This window comes from Lonchura striata, chromosome 1A (genome assembly GCF_050655825.1).
Source record: "Lonchura striata isolate lonStrDom1 chromosome 1A, ASM5065582v1, whole genome shotgun sequence".
In the NCBI taxonomy this organism is placed as follows: domain Eukaryota; kingdom Metazoa; phylum Chordata; class Aves; order Passeriformes; family Estrildidae; genus Lonchura; species Lonchura striata.
The window spans coordinates 23,201,193-23,219,677 of NC_140741.1; the positions used below are offsets into that span (position 1 = coordinate 23,201,193).

General features: G+C 41.6%; 1 protein-coding gene across 1 annotated transcript; it reads left to right on the forward strand.

Moving 5' to 3' along the window:
* The first annotated feature begins 7,685 nt into the window (after positions 1-7,685).
* Positions 7,686-17,562, forward strand: HSP90B1 (heat shock protein 90 beta family member 1). Its single transcript, XM_021536320.4, has 18 exons — positions 7,686-7,822; positions 8,270-8,369; positions 8,946-9,087; positions 9,192-9,308; positions 9,653-9,984; positions 10,920-11,031; positions 11,724-11,840; positions 12,428-12,544; positions 13,229-13,366; positions 13,455-13,532; positions 13,615-13,680; positions 13,933-14,202; positions 14,436-14,681; positions 14,967-15,103; positions 15,490-15,568; positions 15,665-15,820; positions 16,356-16,454; positions 17,301-17,562. The coding sequence occupies exons 1-18, from the start codon at positions 7,774-7,776 to the stop codon at positions 17,328-17,330; spliced, it is 2,385 nt and encodes a 794-aa protein (XP_021391995.3). The 5' UTR covers positions 7,686-7,773; the 3' UTR covers positions 17,331-17,562.
* Positions 17,563-18,485: the final 923 nt, after the last annotated feature.

Below are 18,485 nucleotides of genomic sequence, written 5' to 3' on the forward strand. Positions count from 1 at the left end.
TTAAATTATGACAGATCTCTCATTGCAGTGCAACACACATGGTTAAATGGCTGTATTATAAGACTTGATCATGCACATCTGAAACCAACAGAAGTTTTGCCTCTGTTTCCTTGGGACTGAACCAAGAGTTAATTACTATAGGCAATGTTTCCAGAGCTGTTAAATGCTAATCAGCTCTCACTTAATAGCATTAATAATACAGAATTGTTGAGTACAGACCGAGTTTGAAGTCTTGATTAAGATTTGATTCTCATGTCCTGTTGAGCCTTATATCTTTTTAAAATCTGGATACCTAGTGATAGATCTAAATTTAGATAATGGAGGTCTTTGAAATTCTGTTTCAAGAAATACAACTAAATCTATTAAAATCCAGTAACACATTCTTAAAATACAATTTAACCAGAAAATCTGAAACCATAGATGCTTTTGTTCTTAAAAATCTACTGCAAATCCTTTGAAATGCTTCATTAGTTTACTCAGATTGATATTTTCACCACACCATCCACTGCATTCTGCTTCTTCTTTAAAAGAATGCACATTAACATAGTATTAATAAAAACTCACAGCAAGAAGCATTTATTCCTCATAAGTATCTATATCTTGTAGCAAGAGAACTAACTGGTGAATCACTTGTTACAAAGCTATTAGAGCAGATTTCAGCATGACTATTTTTTGCTTGTTTCTGTCTTTTGGGAAAATACAGAAGATTCACTCCCCCTTCTTTCCCTGTAGATTTAATGAGCCATGACATCATTTCATCTGACACAGCATCTTGTCAGAGCCAAAGTCTGTTTCTCTAGCTTAAATTTTATTATTGTCTGCTTTTGTTATATAATCATTCTTATAGGCATTTTTTTTAAAACCTTTTGGCTACAAACAGAATGAATTCTCAAAAAAATCCGCAAAATTGCTTCTTTATATTCAGCCCTCCAAATCCATATTATAATTCAGAATACACAACATAGGTGAGGAAACACCCAATACAAGAGGGTAGCAAGGCAACTGTGGATTAAACACTTCTACACCAAGAGACAGAACAGAGTCAAATCAATCAGCTCTTACAATGATTAAGAAATACCAAGCTAAAAGCACATGAGAAAAGTAGCTAGACAGGAAATCCTGAGTATTCTAAAACAGATATTGTCACTCATCCTTGTTAAAGCTGCTCCACTTCACATGAAATAATTAAATCACTTGGTCCAGGAACAGAAAGGATGGTCTAATGACAACAGAGAAGACCTAAAAAGGAGTTTTGCAACTAGTATATTCCAGAACCAGGAAACCAAGTCCAGTGGAAAAGAGTAACATATCCTAGAGAAAAAATAGTTTTGTCCTGATCAATAAATATTTAATTTCTTTTTCAATGTATTATCCAGTAGCTCACTTACCAAGCTGCTCATGCTACCTGGTGCTTTTACAGTGATGAAAGTGCATGGGGTCACTGGAGTTTCCTAAACTCACCCCAGGGTAGCAGTAAGAAGAGATATTTCATACTTGCCTGCAGAGCTGGAGCACCTCAGCCAATGTATCACCCTATCCCTTAACTAAAAAAAAGAAAATATTTTAGAACCAAAATCCCAGGCCAACAAAATAGCTGCAACTACTTTGAGGAGCCTGAAACCCTTCTTCCCTACAAAACTTTTGTAGTCATCATCATCCTCCCTCCCTCCCCTGAGGCTTCAGCTGGCAGTGTTCAATCCATGCTCTGATGCAGCACAGCTGTGTCACCTGGAGCAGGGTCCTGTGAGAACAGCTGGGAGTGCCTTGTTTGTGCTTCACCCACTCACCTCCTGCGCTTTGCTTCCCAAGCTGCAGTTAAGCTCAGGATTGGGCCTTAGTTTGTTTCTGGACTCTGCTCTAGGTATACCTGGCTTGGTCAAGGTGATGTCCTGGCTAGACTCATCTGCACCTGGTCAATATAGACTAGTCTAGTACGGAAAAAAATGGTGGCGTTATTCTTAATATTCATTTCACAATCCCAAAATTAAGTTCAACCTTCTTTTTAAGTAAGTTTGGACATAAAACAAGCACTCAGGTTTTTCATTGATATAAAAATGTATTTCACAAAATTATTTAGATTTTTTTTCCCTAATCAACAATCTTTTAGTTGATTAGGTTTTCCAGGTACATTACATTTGACCTAATATATAAGCAACAAAACCCAGACATAACTAAAGAACACCTCCAGCTATTCACAGAGATCCTGGCACCCCTTTCTGTACAGTTAACAGGTCTAGAGTTCCCAGGCTACTGCAGTTAACTCCTCTGAATAGAGGAATAAAGGCTGTTTTTTCCTGACATAAATGGGTGCTGCTGAAAGGTTGTCTATTAACTTTCTCTAGAAGTACTGCAAAGAGCCTTTCTGGGACACAAGAAGAGAGAAATCATGATTTTCAAGAAGATGGCAGTTTGTGTAACCACAAAAAAAATATTCTCCCTATTAAAAAGAGAAATATTTTAAATACATGCGTACATACATATGTGCAAAGAATAGCTGAAGTATTTGAGAAATGCTTATTTCCGGGCGTAATGTCTCTATAAGGGGATAAACATATAAAGGCAGTGCCAAAAGGAGAATACGATGATGAAATATTTCCTATAAGGAGGAGGAAGAACAAATCCAACGCAGCCGTGCGCCCTGGCAAGGCTGATCTTTCGACAGGCCACCAGGGCGAGCTCTCGCCCAGCAAATCCAGCCCCAGCCCTGCAGCTCCACCGCTCTGGTTCGTCCCTCCTCCCGGCTGTCAGGCAGGGGAGGGCAAAAAAGAAAACACGCTTTTTAAAGCTTAACGTCTTCTCTTCGAAACCTTTCATGCCTTCATGCCTCTGTTCTTGAGCAAAACCAGTGCCAGTGGGCAGAAATGGTATTAGCCACAGAAATATGTTGCTGCAGATGCAGTTCTAGGGATCACTGTTCTAGTGATACTGAAACTTACAGAGGTTTCAGTATTTGAAGACTCAAAGAGGGTTTTATAATGATCGAAAATTGGTTGTTTTATCTGTACAAAGATTCTTCTAGATACAAATATTCACCTTAACTAATTTTTCCTTTAATGGTAGGCTCCTTAAAATCCATTCTCTTCTTCTGTGAATTCTTCTACTATAAAGATACAGAGTATTAAAATTCAACTTCAAACACCTTGGAAATTTCAAAAATATTTGATGAGGTAGACACACCACCGATTACAGTCTTTTCAACAGTGTAACCATAGCCTCCAGAGAAATGGGATAAAGACAACCAAAAGCCATATTATACCTGAAGAACAAACACTTTCCTCCAAACTTCAAACATTAGTATTTTAATCCTGCTTGTATGTAGTCACTGTTAAAATTTTCTAATATTTGGATAATCGGCTACTGGTGGCTTTTTCTTGTTGTTGTTGGGGTTTTTTTTTGTTTTGTTTTGTTTCATATTCACACAGTCCCAGATGTTGCAGAAGATCTTATGTAAGTGGCTATGTCTTCAGTTCATGCTGTACACACAATATTTAGTCCCTGATGCAGACACTGCAGAGGGAGGGAATATAAACTCTCAATGTATTATTTTAAAAGATACTACTGAAGTTTTAATCACAGAGAACGCAGATAAGTAGTTCTTCACATTTCCAATGCATTATCATGTAAGAAAGACAGGGCTCAATTTGGTGGTACAAACTTCAGACTGTATTAATTATTCTCACATAAAATCACTTACATATATTTTTTAAATACAGTATGGTCATAAACGGCTGGTTAGCAGTGACACGAATTAAAGAATTTTAATTACCCATTAACAAAAATGTAACTTGCATTAGCTGCAGATTTAAATTTATCTGTGTACTAACAGAGGTGATATTCTGACATTGCAAACTCATTGTTTAGTTTTTGGCTTCCTTATGTTTGCACCTATGTACAATATCTTTGTTCCATGTAATTCACAACCCAGGTTCAGCTCACCACCATGAAAACTAGACTATCACCTTCTCTTAGCCACAAAGTCCTGCTCTTTACTGTGTCTGGTTCAACCTGCACCTGATATAAGATGATTTAACTACCAGTATTTTGCTGGGCTAGAGAGCTAAATCAACTCAGGAAAAATCTGACAGAGCCAAAGCAGGGCAGTGAAAGGACTGGCTCACTGTTACAGATGGAGCCCAGGAAGATTAGCTGGCTAATTTAGCTGGTTAAGTCCAGTACCCACAGTCAGGTCTTATGAATTCCTCTCAGTTTACCTCCATAGCTATTTCTGTCAAGGTTATGCTTCTTGCTAGTTCCAACATCGAGTTGGAATCCCGTGGCCTGCTTCAGAGAGGTGACTTCCACATTGACATGGGGATGACCTGATAAAGTTGCACTCAGCAGACTGGCAAGGGGCTGGCTCTGCTGTTTGCATGGGAGGAGACGCTGCCTGTATTCCATTCCTCTTATCACCACATGACCCTGAATTTTTACTTAACAGAAAAGCACAATGCTAAAATAGACTATTTAAATTGTTATGCACACAATTATCAAAACGTATCTAATTGCTTTATAGACCTCTGTAATGCAGCTAAATTGCTGAAGAACTACCACCACTTGAAAGTTACATCTCCCCCTTGGTATTAATTGATAAAGGGTGATACTCACGCTTCTTTTGAATGGCAGCAGTAGTCAGTGCAACTAAGAGCTTAAAGTTCCCTTAAGTTTTTTAAGCAGGAATAAAGCTGAAACTTTATCCAATTTACAGCCTCCTTGTAGAGAGAATAAACTTTATTTCTGAGAGCATAAATACTCAGCTTCCTCATTCTTGCCTATCAGATTTGTCCTGGGTAATCCAAATTGGCATTCATGAAAGCAAACAGCATAATCTACATCAAGCAATCAATGCTGGTAAACTCATTACAGTTCCTACTAGTCTAACCTTTCAATTCAACAGACAAACACAGATTTATCTGGTTTTTTATTTCCTTCAAAAGCAACATTCTACACTGTATAATCATAAGGGCAAAGTAACCAATAAAATTTGAATTCCACGAAACTGAATCTAAAATCTGTGTTGGTTTAGCACAATCAATAACAGAATGGGTTTGCATTCTTACTACTCCTGCTACCAACATTCAAAATTATTGTCACAAAGCATTACATGTTCCTGCTGCCACCAAAATGACTGCTAAAGCAGAAATGCCAGAAAAATCTCCTAATGCAAGAATTCTACAAGACAGAGATAACTACTCTGTTTATCTGTGTGTCCTTCAAATGCCTATTCACAGTCATAAAGCAACATATCTCACTCTGGGAATCATAGAGGCACAATTAGGAAATCAAATCCTGAACTGCTTATAGGTGAGTCTTAGAAAAAGATAAACTTTCTGTGCTTAGACTCCTGAATAATGAAAATGTGTTTTCAAATAAGGAAGACTATTCTTCAGAAAATAATTCTTCACACAAATCTTCACAAAAAACTGACAGATTTTTTTTTTACTTACAACCCTGACACTGACCTCTCATATTTATTTTTCATAGCCATTCTCACATATGTGTTAGAAGAGTAACCATTCTTTTCATTTCTTGCATAATTTGTGACCTGTGAGGAACATCTATTAAAACTGCTAATCATACAGAAAAGCTTCATGAGTCCTTTAAAGACATCACAATTGAATTTTGCCTTCTTGTACTGGTATTGGCTGGGCTAGAGTTAATTTTCTTCACAGTAGCTGGCACAGAGCTCTGTTGTGGATTTGGGATGGAAACCGTGTTGATAACTCAGGGATGTTTTGGTTATTGCTGAGCAGTGCTTGCACAGAGTCAAGGCCTTTTCTGCCCCTCACACCAGCCCAGCATCAGGGAGGCTGGAGGTGCACAAGAAGCTGGGAGGGGGCACAGCCAGGACAGCTGAGCCCAGCTGACCCAAGAACATTCCATGGCACAGGGTGCCATGCTCCGTGTACAGAGCTGGGGAAGGAGGAGGAAGGGGAGAGTGTTGGCAGTGATGGTGTTTGTCTTCCCAAGGCACTGCTGTGTGCTGGGGCCCTGCTGTCCTGGGGATGGTGAACACCTGCGGGCCCATGGGAAAGGGTGAATTAACGCTCTGTTCTGCTTTGCTTGTGTGCATGGCTTTTGCTTTCCTATTAAATTGTCTTTCTCTCAGCCCACGAGTTTTCCCACTTTTACTCTCCTGATTCTCTCCCCCAGCCCAAGGGGAGGAGTTAGGAAGCGGCTGCATAGGGCTTTCTTGCCAGGTGGGGTTAAAGCACAACACTTCATTAAGAAGAACCCAAAGATAACCATTCTTTACTCCAATACAAAGGCTCCTTCAGTTCCATAAATATTAGTTATCAGAAGGACAGAAAGATACAACACAGAGTTTAAAAGTTTTAAAAAAAAAATCTATCCGGCCCAATGTATAGCTAAAGATGATAAACATATTTTTGCCAAGACTTTCAGCTACTGACAGACTAAGCTCTGTGTTTGTGAAATTGCAAACACAGTGAGGGCTTTTATTTTTGTGTTGAACATCGACGATTAATTTCTTTCAAATATATTGCTCTCCAAGTACAAAGTCCACTAAATTATTGTTTGCAAGTTTGGGGTTTTTTGGTTTGGGGTTTTTGTTTGTTTGTTTTTTATTCGGTGCGTTTTTTCCCCACTTCCCCATGAAGTCTAGAGTTAAAGGTGTAATATGAAACAGGTGACTGGCACATGCGAGCCTGGGCAGACTTTTTCAGCATGGGGTTATAAGTTATTTCAAGTAGCTTATTAGCATACGCTGTTAACAGCGGTGCCCTGCCAGGGACACTGGAAATGCACGGAAAAGGTCTCGTTTCGGGAGCAGCAGTGCCGCGGACCGCAGCTGCCTCACGCTGCCGCTGCCCGCCAGGGCGGCACCGCGGCGGCAGGTCCGTGCCCGTGCCCGTGTCCCCTCCCGCCGGCGGCAGCCGCTGGAGCCGCCCTCCCCGGGGCAGGGAGGGCTGCGGGTGGATAACAAAGGCCCCAGGCAGGCTGAGGAGCGCTAACGAGCTCCCGGGAGAATGGTCGCCCTGCCATGTCCGCCCAGCCATGGCGGAGGCGCCACGGGCACCGACGGCGCGAACTACAGCTCCCGGCATGCAACGCGCAGAACGGCGCACGCAGCCCCTGCGTTTCGGCCCCCACTCGCTGGGGCGGACAGCGGAACCGCCAGCGCCGCGCTGCCCCTGCCGGCAGCTACGGCGGCCCAGGCTCGGTGCTGCTCCCGCCGCTCGGCCCAGCTGGACATGGCTCTAATCATGACTTTTCGCTCTTCTCAGAACTCGGGAGTGCCGCCGAGCCGGAAGTGCACGTTGCCGTAGCACCTCGTCTCCCCGATGAGCATCCCGGGTGTCCCCGGAAGCGGACGGAGCCGGTGTTCCGTGCGGAGATGGTCCCCATCGCTCCCGCGGCCGCGCCCCACGTGGTGCCGCCGTTAAACACCGCGCATCATTCATTGCAGCGCCGCGCGGGGCCGCGCTGGCCACGCCCCCCCGCGCACGCCATTGGCCGAGCGCCGCTCCGCCCGCCAATGGGCGCCGGCCACGCTCCGACCGCAGGAAACCGCACATGGAAAGTCACGATTGGCGGCGACGGCTGCACGCCCCGCCTTCCCGAGCTCTCTATTGGCTGCGTGTTTGGCGTGGTGCGCTGCTATTGGGCCGAGCGGCGCGGGCCCCCCCACCCTGGGGTTGATAAGCCGGAGGGGGAGGGCCGCGGCCGCTCCAGCGGGGTCGGCGGCGGCGCGGGACGGGCTCGGGAGCGCGGGGCGGCGGCGCCGGGGGCTCTTCTCTTGTCTCTGCGGCCGCCATGAAGTCGGCCTGGGGGCTCGCTCTAGCGTGTGTGCTGCTTCTGGCCGGTGAGTGCCTGCGGGTTTCTGGAAGGTTCTGGCGGAGGGGTGTCAGGGTCCCGGTCAGCAGGCCCCCGCCCACCCGCCTTCCCCCGCCGTGTGCCGGGGTGGGGGGAACGGAGGCCGCCCCGGGGAGGTGCGGTCTGCGGCGGGACCCCCCAGTCTGCCCCGCGGGGAGGGGAAGCGGTGCCGGGGCCCTCGGCTGCCCTGCCCGGGCCTGGCCCTCTCCGGGGATGGGGGCGGGGAGCGCGGCTCCTGCGCCGTCGCCGCTGGGCGGAGGGCGGGAGGGGCCTCCCCTGCCCGGCCCCCGCGTCCCCGCTTGGGCTGAGCTCCCCTGGGCTGGGGGGCTCGAGGGGCCGCGCTGGGCCTCAGGGCGTGGGGAGGGCTAAGGGAAGAAGTTGGGCAGCGCGTAGTGCGGGGATCGGGCTCAGAGCGCTGCTTTCCTTGTTTTCCCAGTGTCGGTCAGAGCCGATGAGGTGGATGTAGATGGGACCGTGGAAGATGACTTGGGCAAAAGCAGAGAAGGGTCTCGGACGGATGATGAAGTTGTTCAGAGGTTGGTACCTGCGGCGCTCTGCTTTTGGAAGGGTTAATTTGAGCATCAGTAGCGCCTCAGAAGTAAGGGGGGAATGCTGCTCAAAAGAGAGGTCCAGTCAGCTGGGGGAAATAAAACATTCCTGTAGAAGACTGATTCCTTCTAAATAAAAATGAGCTTGAGAACTTGGATTCAGAAAAGTCAAACTTGTGTTTATCGAGTATCGATGACTATTGATTTGGGTTTTCTCGTGCATAAATGTTGTCAGTTTAGTGCTTGTGGGTGAAATAGCTCTATGCCTATGAAATGCCTCACCCCTGTGAGATGCACCACATGCTGAGAATTGCAGTACCTTTAAGACTACCTGTATTATTGCCTGAATTTTTTATTTAAAAACTCTTGCTTGCAAGCATGACTTTTCACTCGAGTTTTTGGATTATGGTAACGTAGTTGAGGATTGCTGCTCTTGCACTTGACTCGTGATCATTTTGTGCTGCATCACTGTTTTAGTGTTATTGCTGCTGCTTTGTGATAAAATTTAATTAGTCTTGCTGTTTGTGGATGAGACTCCTTGATGGGTTTTCACTGTCCTAATAGAGAGGAAGAAGCTATCCAACTAGATGGCCTAAATGCATCCCAGATCAAAGAAATCAGAGAAAAATCTGAGAAGTTTGCATTTCAAGCAGAAGTGAACAGAATGATGAAGCTAATTATCAATTCTTTATATAAAAATAAAGAGGTTAGTGCCTTCATCTGCATATCATGTTAGAATTTTGGGAGGTGTGTCTGTTTCTCTCCTGGCATTCCTGACTACTGGTTTCTATTTTCTACTGCTGGTTTCAGATTTTCCTGCGGGAACTTATTTCAAATGCGTCAGATGCTTTAGATAAGATACGGTTGATATCATTAACTGATGAAAATGCTCTTGCTGGCAACGAGGAACTTACAGTCAAAATCAAGGTAAGAAGGATTAGATGCGTATCTTTCGAAGAAGTGGTGGAGGAATGTAAAAATACACTCCATCATTAAATTTCTATTTTTGGCTTAATGCTGATGTAAATACAAGTTAGGACCACATGAGGACCCTTGCAATGATTTCTATCAAAGACTTTCTCTTTTAATGGTAAGAATATATTTCTGTTTTTATAAAGAGCAACTAAAGTGTTGGACTACTTTGAAGGAAGGTCTTCAGTTTATTGTTGCTAAGCATGTTTGAATTTGAATAGCTACTATGTACCACTTTTCTTCGTGTATGAAGATTCACGGTGAAGTCAGACTGCATTTTTGTCTTTATTTTTTTTCAGTGTGATAAAGAGAAGAACATGCTTCATGTTACAGACACGGGTATTGGCATGACAAAGGAGGAGTTAGTTAAAAACTTGGGTACCATTGCAAAGTCTGGTACAAGTGAATTTTTAAACAAGATGACTGAAATGCAGGATGATAGCCAGTCAACATCTGAGTTAATTGGCCAGTTTGGTGTTGGCTTTTATTCTGCTTTCTTAGTAGCAGACAGAGTTATTGTCACATCAAAACACAACAATGATACTCAGCATATTTGGGAGTCAGATTCAAATGAATTTTCTGTGATCAGTGACCCAAGAGGGAACACCTTAGGACGTGGCACAACCATAACGTAAGTATGAAGTTTCTTTAGTCTTAAAATGAAAAAGGTTGGATGGGTACGCCTTGCTTATTGGAATATGTGAGTGACTTTAGCTTCGTGACCAATTTACTACTTTTAATACAGCATTATTCAGTTTAATAGAAACATGCAAAACACAAACTGCATCCAAAAAGAAATGTAGTTCATGTTCTGTTAGATGAGCTAACAAAACTATGAATGTCTTGACAACTGTCAGCAAGTAATTCCAGACAGTTCAGCTGCCTTCAGGCTCATTCAGTCACTCAACGCAATTCTGGCCTGTCAAAACCTATACAGGGGCTGTAGAGCTTTGCTTGGAATCTGGCTGCTGTTCATATATCAGTGAGGCTGGTCTGGTGCAAATTTCAGACTGGAGGTAATTTGCTAGTCCTATTCTCATTGCTTTAATGAGAAGGTAAATTTATTTGGTCTGGATTTAGAGGAGGTCTTTCTGGAGGAAGGACTCAGTGTAAAAAAGTTGATCTTGATGTTTTAGTTTGAAGTGAAGCCCATGAGGGTTCATCAAGATCCTGCTAAGTACCAGTACGATTCGATGTTTTCATTTAAACTTTTGAATGTTGTGTTCTCCCTCAGCCAGTGAAAACAATTGCTGGTTGAGTAAGAATTTTATTTTTTCAGAGATACTTGGAGCTGAACTAATAAAAAAGCTCACTTGCATAAATCTGAATTGCTATGGCTGAAGCAAAAATTACAGGTTGTTCTGAGTTGGGACCCACAAAGATCATCAAGCCAGCTCTTAAGTGAATGATCCCATATGTGGATCAACGCTCACTCTTGGTTATTAGCACCATGCTCTGGCTCAGTTGGTCTCAGAGGCATAAGAAATATATATTCTGCTATTAAACTGCCAAATACTTGTCCAGCACATAAAAAAGTTTGGTTTGGGATTTTTTTTTTTTCTTTAGCCTTGTCTTGAAGGAGGAAGCATCTGATTACCTTGAGCTGGACACTGTTAAAAATCTAGTGAAGAAATACTCCCAGTTCATAAACTTCCCCATATATGTATGGAGCAGCAAGGTAAGTGTATTTAACTGAGTGTTGTCCAGTATAAGCTTTGGTTATGATGGCTGTCTGGCCTTTCATGAAGACTGAGGGCCTGCCATAGAGCTCCTTCTTGTCTAATTTCTAAAATTCTTCTTTCCTGGCTCTTTTGGCTGCTATTTTAGTAGTGGTTTTTTTGTTTTGTTTTGGTTTGGTTTTTTTTTCCTGAATGCTGGTCTGTTGCTAAAATCCCAAACTTTAAAGGATCTTGGTTTTATTCTGATTCAAAGAACTTTACCAAAGAAAAACACTGCTAATTACTAATAAGGATCTTTGTTTTGCTGGCTTTGCTAGATGAAAGCTCTGTTAAGTGTTCAAGCAGAGCTGTGGCTAGATACCCTTCTAAAAGAAACAGGGCAGTGTCTTAGATTTTAGGTCTGTTTGTGATATTTTCTTGGTGTAGCACTAACTTAAAATCCATCAAGTCTCTAATAAGCATTATGTGTAAAAAATTGAAAAACTTAAACTTTAGTGTGGTGATCTGCCAGTGTAGGAAGGAAAGTATTTATTAATGAAAAAGTAACTGAAAAATACCATCCATAGAGATGTTTGCAACGGACAAATAGCAGAAGTCAGTGCTGTGAAAGATTTAACTGTTTGAGAGAATACTACACATACCTGGTAGAAAGTGTAGGTGTTCAAATCCCCACCTGTGGCTGTCTGTTTAGACAGAGACTGTTGAAGAACCCATTGAAGAGGAGGAAGCAAAGGAGAAAGAAGAAGAAACAGATGATGAAGCAGCAGTTGAAGAAGAGGAGGAAGAAAAGAAACCCAAAACTAAGAAGGTGAGCTTTGTTAGTCTTGGGGTCCTGTAACTTGTGTCAGATAACAATTTTCCTAGGTAGTCTTGCAGAGGTGCATTTCAGTAGTGTGTGCTTTCAAGAAGCAAATTCATTTAAAGAAGATGGTAGGAGAGATTTTAAATCAAACAGACTAGGTAGAAGTCAGGCAGATGATTGGCAGTAGCCTCGTGAAGCTGTGGTCACAGCTAATTATAAGTACTTGCATGAACCACTTGAAATGGTAGCGGAATTCTGTAATCTGACCCTGTTGATGAGTTTAAATTTAATATACTCTGCTGGGAAGATTTTTCCAAAGTGGGATTAGAACAGAAATACTGGTGCTTAGTGGATGCGTTAAATGTACATGGAACACACTACATTGTAGTAGACGAAAGTTTTATTCCCTTGTGTTCCACTAGTGTGTATACTTAAAATGAGAACATCCAGGTCATTGTATAATTTTGTAAATGAGAGCATGTTTGGGATTTTGACGTGGTATTTTATGTTTTGGCTTCAGTGGAGGGCCTTTAATTAGCCTAACCTGAAGTAAAGAATGAGTCTTTTCTATACTATTTTGTTTATTTACTTAGGTTGAAAAGACTGTCTGGGACTGGGAGCTCATGAATGATATAAAACCAATCTGGCAGAGACCATCTAAAGAAGTTGAAGAAGATGAATACAAAGCTTTTTACAAAACCTTTTCCAAGGTAAGCTCTGGGCCTCAAGGTAATTCCAAAGCAAGAGACTTGCTGTAGTATCTCTTGCTATGTAAATAAAACTGAATGCTTATAGGATGGGCTATTTCAGAAGAATTAATTAATTGTTGTCAGTAGATGGAACTGCAGAGAGCCTGGAAGGTAGAAAATCTCAGTCAGAAATTAATATTTTTTCCAGAGAGAGGGTAGTGCCATCCCAAGTGTTAATTACTCTAGATTTGGAAAGTACTATGTTGCAGCTCATGTGAAACTTACTGATGTGTTTAAATGATAAAGGGAAATTTGTATTTAGTCAGGGCTGTGGTGTTTGTTGCACATGGTGGAAGGAAGAGGGAGACAGTTTCCTAGAAGTGTTCTTTGTATCAGTACAGTGTAATGTGTTACTCAAAAGTATCTTAACTGTGGTGTGATGATAACTCTATTGGTTATTGTCCTGTTGGTAACTGTTTAGTGACTGGCTTGTAAAAATCCAGAAAAACTTGGGAGGTCTCCAGGAAGGTTACTTAGGAAAGTTATTTTTATATGAGTAACTCTGCTGGTGAAAGTTTAAGTTTCGTCTCCAGGATAGACTCTAGCAAAGCATGGCTACGTGGATTAGTTGTAAAATAATCGCACTTACTTGCCAAACTCGTTGGTATTTTCCCCATGTCAATTGAAAGTGTTCTCTCTTCACAGGAACACGATGACCCGATGGCATACATCCACTTCACTGCTGAAGGGGAAGTAACTTTCAAATCCATCTTGTTTGTTCCTAATTCTGCTCCACGTGGACTGTTTGATGAATATGGATCCAAAAAAAGTGACTTCATTAAGGTAGGACAGAAAAGTGTGTGGGTATGGTTTTGTGGAAAAGAAAAAATACCCTAAAGTAACTTGGGTGCTCTCTGCTCTTGAAATTCAGCTGTACGTTCGAAGAGTGTTCATCACTGATGACTTCCATGACATGATGCCCAAGTATCTTAACTTCGTTAAGGGTGTTGTGAGTATTATAAATATTACTTTAATTTATTTTTGAGCTTCAAATACTGCCAGATAGACTTAAAACTTTTTTTCCCAATTAGGTGGATTCTGATGATCTTCCTTTGAATGTATCCCGTGAAACACTTCAGCAGCACAAATTGTTAAAGGTAAGCTAATTGGTTTTAAATTCCTTCATTGTAAGCACACAACAGCAACAAGGTTTAAGAGACTTAATAGCATGATGAATTTTGTTACATGACTCTGAAATTAATGTAAAGGAAACTCAGTTATTGCTGTTTCTAGATTACTTGTCTACTTCAGATCAGGGATACAAAGTGGAATTTGTCTTGAGGTGAGGTTGCATTGAGGGTTATTCAAAATATTTATTGTTGTAACTCAGTATTGCTGCTGTTTTTTAGGTGATCAGAAAGAAACTTGTCCGCAAAACTCTTGATATGATCAAGAAAATTGCAGAGGAAAAATACAATGACACATTCTGGAAAGAGTTTGGTACTAATGTGAAGCTTGGTGTCATTGAGGATCACTCCAATCGTACCCGGCTCGCTAAACTTCTGCGCTTCCAGTCTTCTCATCATGAAAGTAACCTCACAAGCCTTGATCAGTATGTGGAAAGAATGAAAGAGAAGCAAGATAAAATCTATTTCATGGCTGGTGCCAGCAGAAAGGAGGTGTGTTAAGAGTGCAAGAAAGGGGGAAGGAGTGTACAGTATGTTATAGCTTGTAGGTTTAGTGTCATAGATGTTGTGAATTGCATATTTACTGTAAACGTGGAGACTCCATGCTTATGTTACTACTGCAGTTCAGTTTTTCTGGTACCAGTATTTGCCACATAGGTGTACAGGTTTTGGTAGCTGCTGCTACAAATGCAATTAAACTGACATCTTAAATGTTTTCATCCTAGGCTGAGTCCTCACCATTTGTTGAGCGTTTGCTGAAAAAGGGCTATGAAGTGATCTACCTGACTGAACCTGTAGATGAATACTGCATTCAGGCTTTGCCAGAGTTCGATGGCAAGAGGTTTCAAAATGTAGCAAAAGAAGGAGTTAAGTTTGAAGAAAGTGAAAAGTCTAAAGAGAGTCGGGAAGCCTTGGAAAAAGAATTTGAGCCCCTCTTAAACTGGATGAAAGACAAAGCTCTCAAAGACAAGGTAAAATACTGTGTTATATGTAGTGATTATTTTTATTTGTCATACTTGCTACAGCATACCTTGCAGATTATTTGAGCACAGGCTTGACAGTAGCTTCTGTGTCCTCATGGGTGAACTTTTATGGATAACATCTTTATTCAGGAAGATAATGAGTTAGAATGTCATCTTAGACATTTTTCAGAGATTCTTGTATTGACAGGGAAGTGCAGAGTTATTTACTTTATTAAGCTGTTAGCTCTCTGAACTAACATTAGGGTGTTTGCGTTTGTGTTTTTTTTCCTACAGATTGAGAAAGCTGTGCTATCTCAGCGTTTAACCCAATCTCCATGTGCTCTTGTGGCTAGTCAGTATGGATGGTCTGGTAACATGGAAAGAATCATGAAGGCTCAAGCTTACCAGACTGGGAAGGATATATCTACAAAGTAAGCTTCCAGTTCTGTAGCAGCAGACATAAAAAGCAGTTGACAGCCTCCCTTGCTTGGTGTGCCCCATAACAAGCTTCCACCTGGTTCAGATGATCCTGGGTATTTTAAGGTCATTTTACAACCAAGTTAGTCTCCAATATAGCCTTAAATAATTTATTATTTCAAGCCCAATATGTAAAACTGCCTGGTGAGCAAGACTCGTCAATGGCTTTTAGTATCTGTTGTTTGTTGGCAAAAGAAGATGAGCTTAGTAACTTGAGTGCTTTTTATAGTTGCACCAGTATTAAAGGAGGGGAATTACACTTGCTACTGTGACTGTAACCAGTGTATAGATTTAAAGGGTCCTGTACTTCGAAACTTAGTGCTGTAATTTCTCTTCTCAGTTACTATGCCAGCCAAAAGAAGACATTTGAAATTAACCCCAGGCATCCACTGATCAAGGACATGCTGAGGAGAGTCAAGGTAAATAAATAACGGTAGTGAAACATTGACTGACTTGGCTGCATACAACCTGCTTTAACAGGTCTCTCTTCATTTTCTGGTGTTCTTTCATGTTAGGAGAATGAAGACGACAAAACTGTTTCAGATCTTGCAGTGGTATTGTTTGAAACTGCAACTCTGAGATCAGGATATATGTTGCCAGACACTAAGGAATACGGAGACAGAATAGAAAGGATGCTTCGTTTGAGTTTAAACATTGACCTGGATGCAAAGGTTAGTTTGTCTTCCACTTGGGCTGATAATTGATGTACTATTGCTCAATCTTAAAAAGCACAGCTGCTTCATTCACTTGCATAAAATGAAGTGTATCCAACTTTCTGCACTTAAGTGAGCTACCTAAAGTCCAGCCATGAGTCTGTACTTAATACTCACGTTCCCTCTTCCTTGCTCTTCTTTATAGTTGCTTGAGATTCTATTTCATTATGCTTCTGAAGTCTATTCCTGTCCTTAACAAAGTGCTGGCTCTACAGGAGTAAACTGGGCACACAGGCCTTTGGCCCCTGTCTCTAATGGAAAAATTCCTAAGTGGGTACAAGTAATAGAGGTTCTCATAATGCTGTGCAAGAACTGCTGGCTGTCGTGCTGGAATGTGTTAGTGATAGACAGATTTTGCTTTCTTCCTTCAGGTAACTGGTGGCAAATGTTAGGAAATAACAGTGAATACTTCTATAGCCTGTATTGTGCTAGTGCACAACTAGTTAAACAACCTTGGCAAGTAAAGCAAATTGCTTGTGACCTCTGTGTACAGGTGGATGAGGAACCTGAAGAGCCTGAAGATGCAGCTGAGGAGGCAGAACAGGATGAAGAGGAAGTGGATGCTGATGCAGAGGATAGTGAAACACAGAAGGTAAGGTCTCAAGTTTGATGCTTTCTTGTCCTTTGTGCAACGTCATCTGTGGGTGCTACCTGGCAATAAAGTTCACTTTGCCTTTCATGACACTAGATTTTAGTGTCAGGTGTTCCAGGATTTTCTTGGAGGGGGGGAAGAACTGCAGTACAAATTTATTAAACTGTATTGTGAAAAGATGACACTGAGGTACATTGAAAGCTGGAGCTGAGTTAAGCTTTAGAGATTGTAATAGTGCCCTGTGGCAAGAAAATGGCAGCAAATCCTCTAGTGAAGAGAATTATTCATGGTATTTCCACAGCTTGTGGACAAAAACATGAGCAATTACTTGTAATTGTCTAATTTTAAATGCTTACGATACATGTTTGGAATAACACTCCAGACAACACCATTGCTTCTGAACAGTTCACCTGCCATTTGCTGTCAGCCTTCACTTAGCTCATGTCTGCAGTTTGTGTCTTGATGGATATGCTGAACTCTTGTAATAGCATAACTTCTTTATAATACTAACTTGTAAAGTTGTTGTGAGGTCCCAGCTGGGCCTGCTTTTTTAGGTTGCTTTTGGAAGAGACCTGCAAGATGATATCCTGTGACTAGTGCAGATACATAGCTTATAGCAATGTAATTTCCTACTGTTAAATGTCAGATTAGGTAAGAATAGATTTGATAAATGGTATTTATTATACTATACCTACTTAATTTTGATGCCACTGCTATTATGTTTGCACAGCAGTCTAATATAACATGCAATGACAGTAATACAAATTTCTGTTCTTCTGGGACAGTTCTTGTAACCTTTTTCCACTTCCCAAAAGTAATATTCTGATTCTCTTTTTGCCTTCACAGGAATCCACAGATGTGAAAGATGAACTGTAAACTGCACTCAACTACTGTCCTGCATTGGGGGGTTAAGAGGGAATGTGAATTAGATTGTTTTGTTTTTTTCCACTGTAAAATGTTGAGGGTTGGTTTGGGGTTTTAAGGGTAAAGGAGTTTTTTTTTTAAGTTCACTTTTCTAAAAACATTCCTCATGAATGTAAATTTGTATTATTTAACTGACTTGGTGTAAAATCTTGTCATGTACAAAATAAAATGTTCCCAAACACCACCAACTCTAAATTTATACACAGCAAGTTCATCTTGTGGGCTGGCAGAAAGAAACGGAAGGTATGGTTCTGGGTATTCAGGTGCACTGTGCAACAGGCTCTTTGTTGGCAATCCTTGTGCCTTCCCATGCTGGCGCAGCCCACACCTCCTTGCAGCATCTACCTGTGGCTGGGATTTACATTTAAAAACCTGCTGTCCTGCTTAGCCAAATGCACCTGGTAGCTGAGAGGCATACTGAACTTGCTAATTGAAATAAGACTGAGTTAGGTATCTTCTGCAAGCCTAAGAGGAGATATGGGGCATTTAAAAATGGCATTGGAAGTGAATCCAACAGCTTGTGCTCTAGACCCTGTGATTTCACTCTATAGGACAGGCAGCAGAAGCTTCATAGATGAGGGGGAAAAAAACATTTCCTTTCACTATGTGGACAACTACCACCAGAACTGTCTTTATTACCATCTTCCATGGTGCTTGGAAACCCTGCCTTTGACTTGTGTACCTACAGCAGTTCTGTTTTCTACACCTTTTTTAAAGGTGGAAGTTCTTTTCATATGTACTTAATGCTGTTACTCCTAAATGTTTTCACTCTTGTTTTAGGTCCCTTATGGCAAAGCGCTGTGGCTAGTTAATGTGACTGAAGTTAAACCTGGTTAGTTTTAGACATGTTGAGCTTCCATTCATTATGTTAGCTTTATGTAGTAATTGGATGAAGCACTACATTTTCTCACTAGTGTCTCCACTTGAAAACATCTTCACAGACTTGGTAGGAAATATTTACAGTGAGGACTTGGGGGATTTTTTTTTTTGCCTTCCCCTGTGGAGGAAGGACATAGGAAGTAGAACCAATATTTTCTATTTTATTAACAAAACTTCTGTGAAGTTACAAGTTTCTGCAGTCTGAAGCAAAATAAGCTTTATTAGGTG

What these genes read in the sequence shown, in the direction of transcription:
- HSP90B1 (XM_021536320.4), top strand. Translation starts at nt 7,774, where the DNA reads ATGAAGTCGGCCTGGGGGCTCGCTCTAGCGTGTGTGCTGCTTCTGGCC. An exon ending in TTAACTTCGTTAAGGGTGTT is followed by an intron (nt 13,533 to 13,614) that starts GTGAGTATTATA and finishes TTTCCCAATTAG; the next exon opens with GTGGATTCTGATGATCTTCC. An exon ending in GGGAAGGATATATCTACAAA is followed by an intron (nt 15,104 to 15,489) that starts GTAAGCTTCCAG and finishes TTCTCTTCTCAG; the next exon opens with TTACTATGCCAGCCAAAAGA.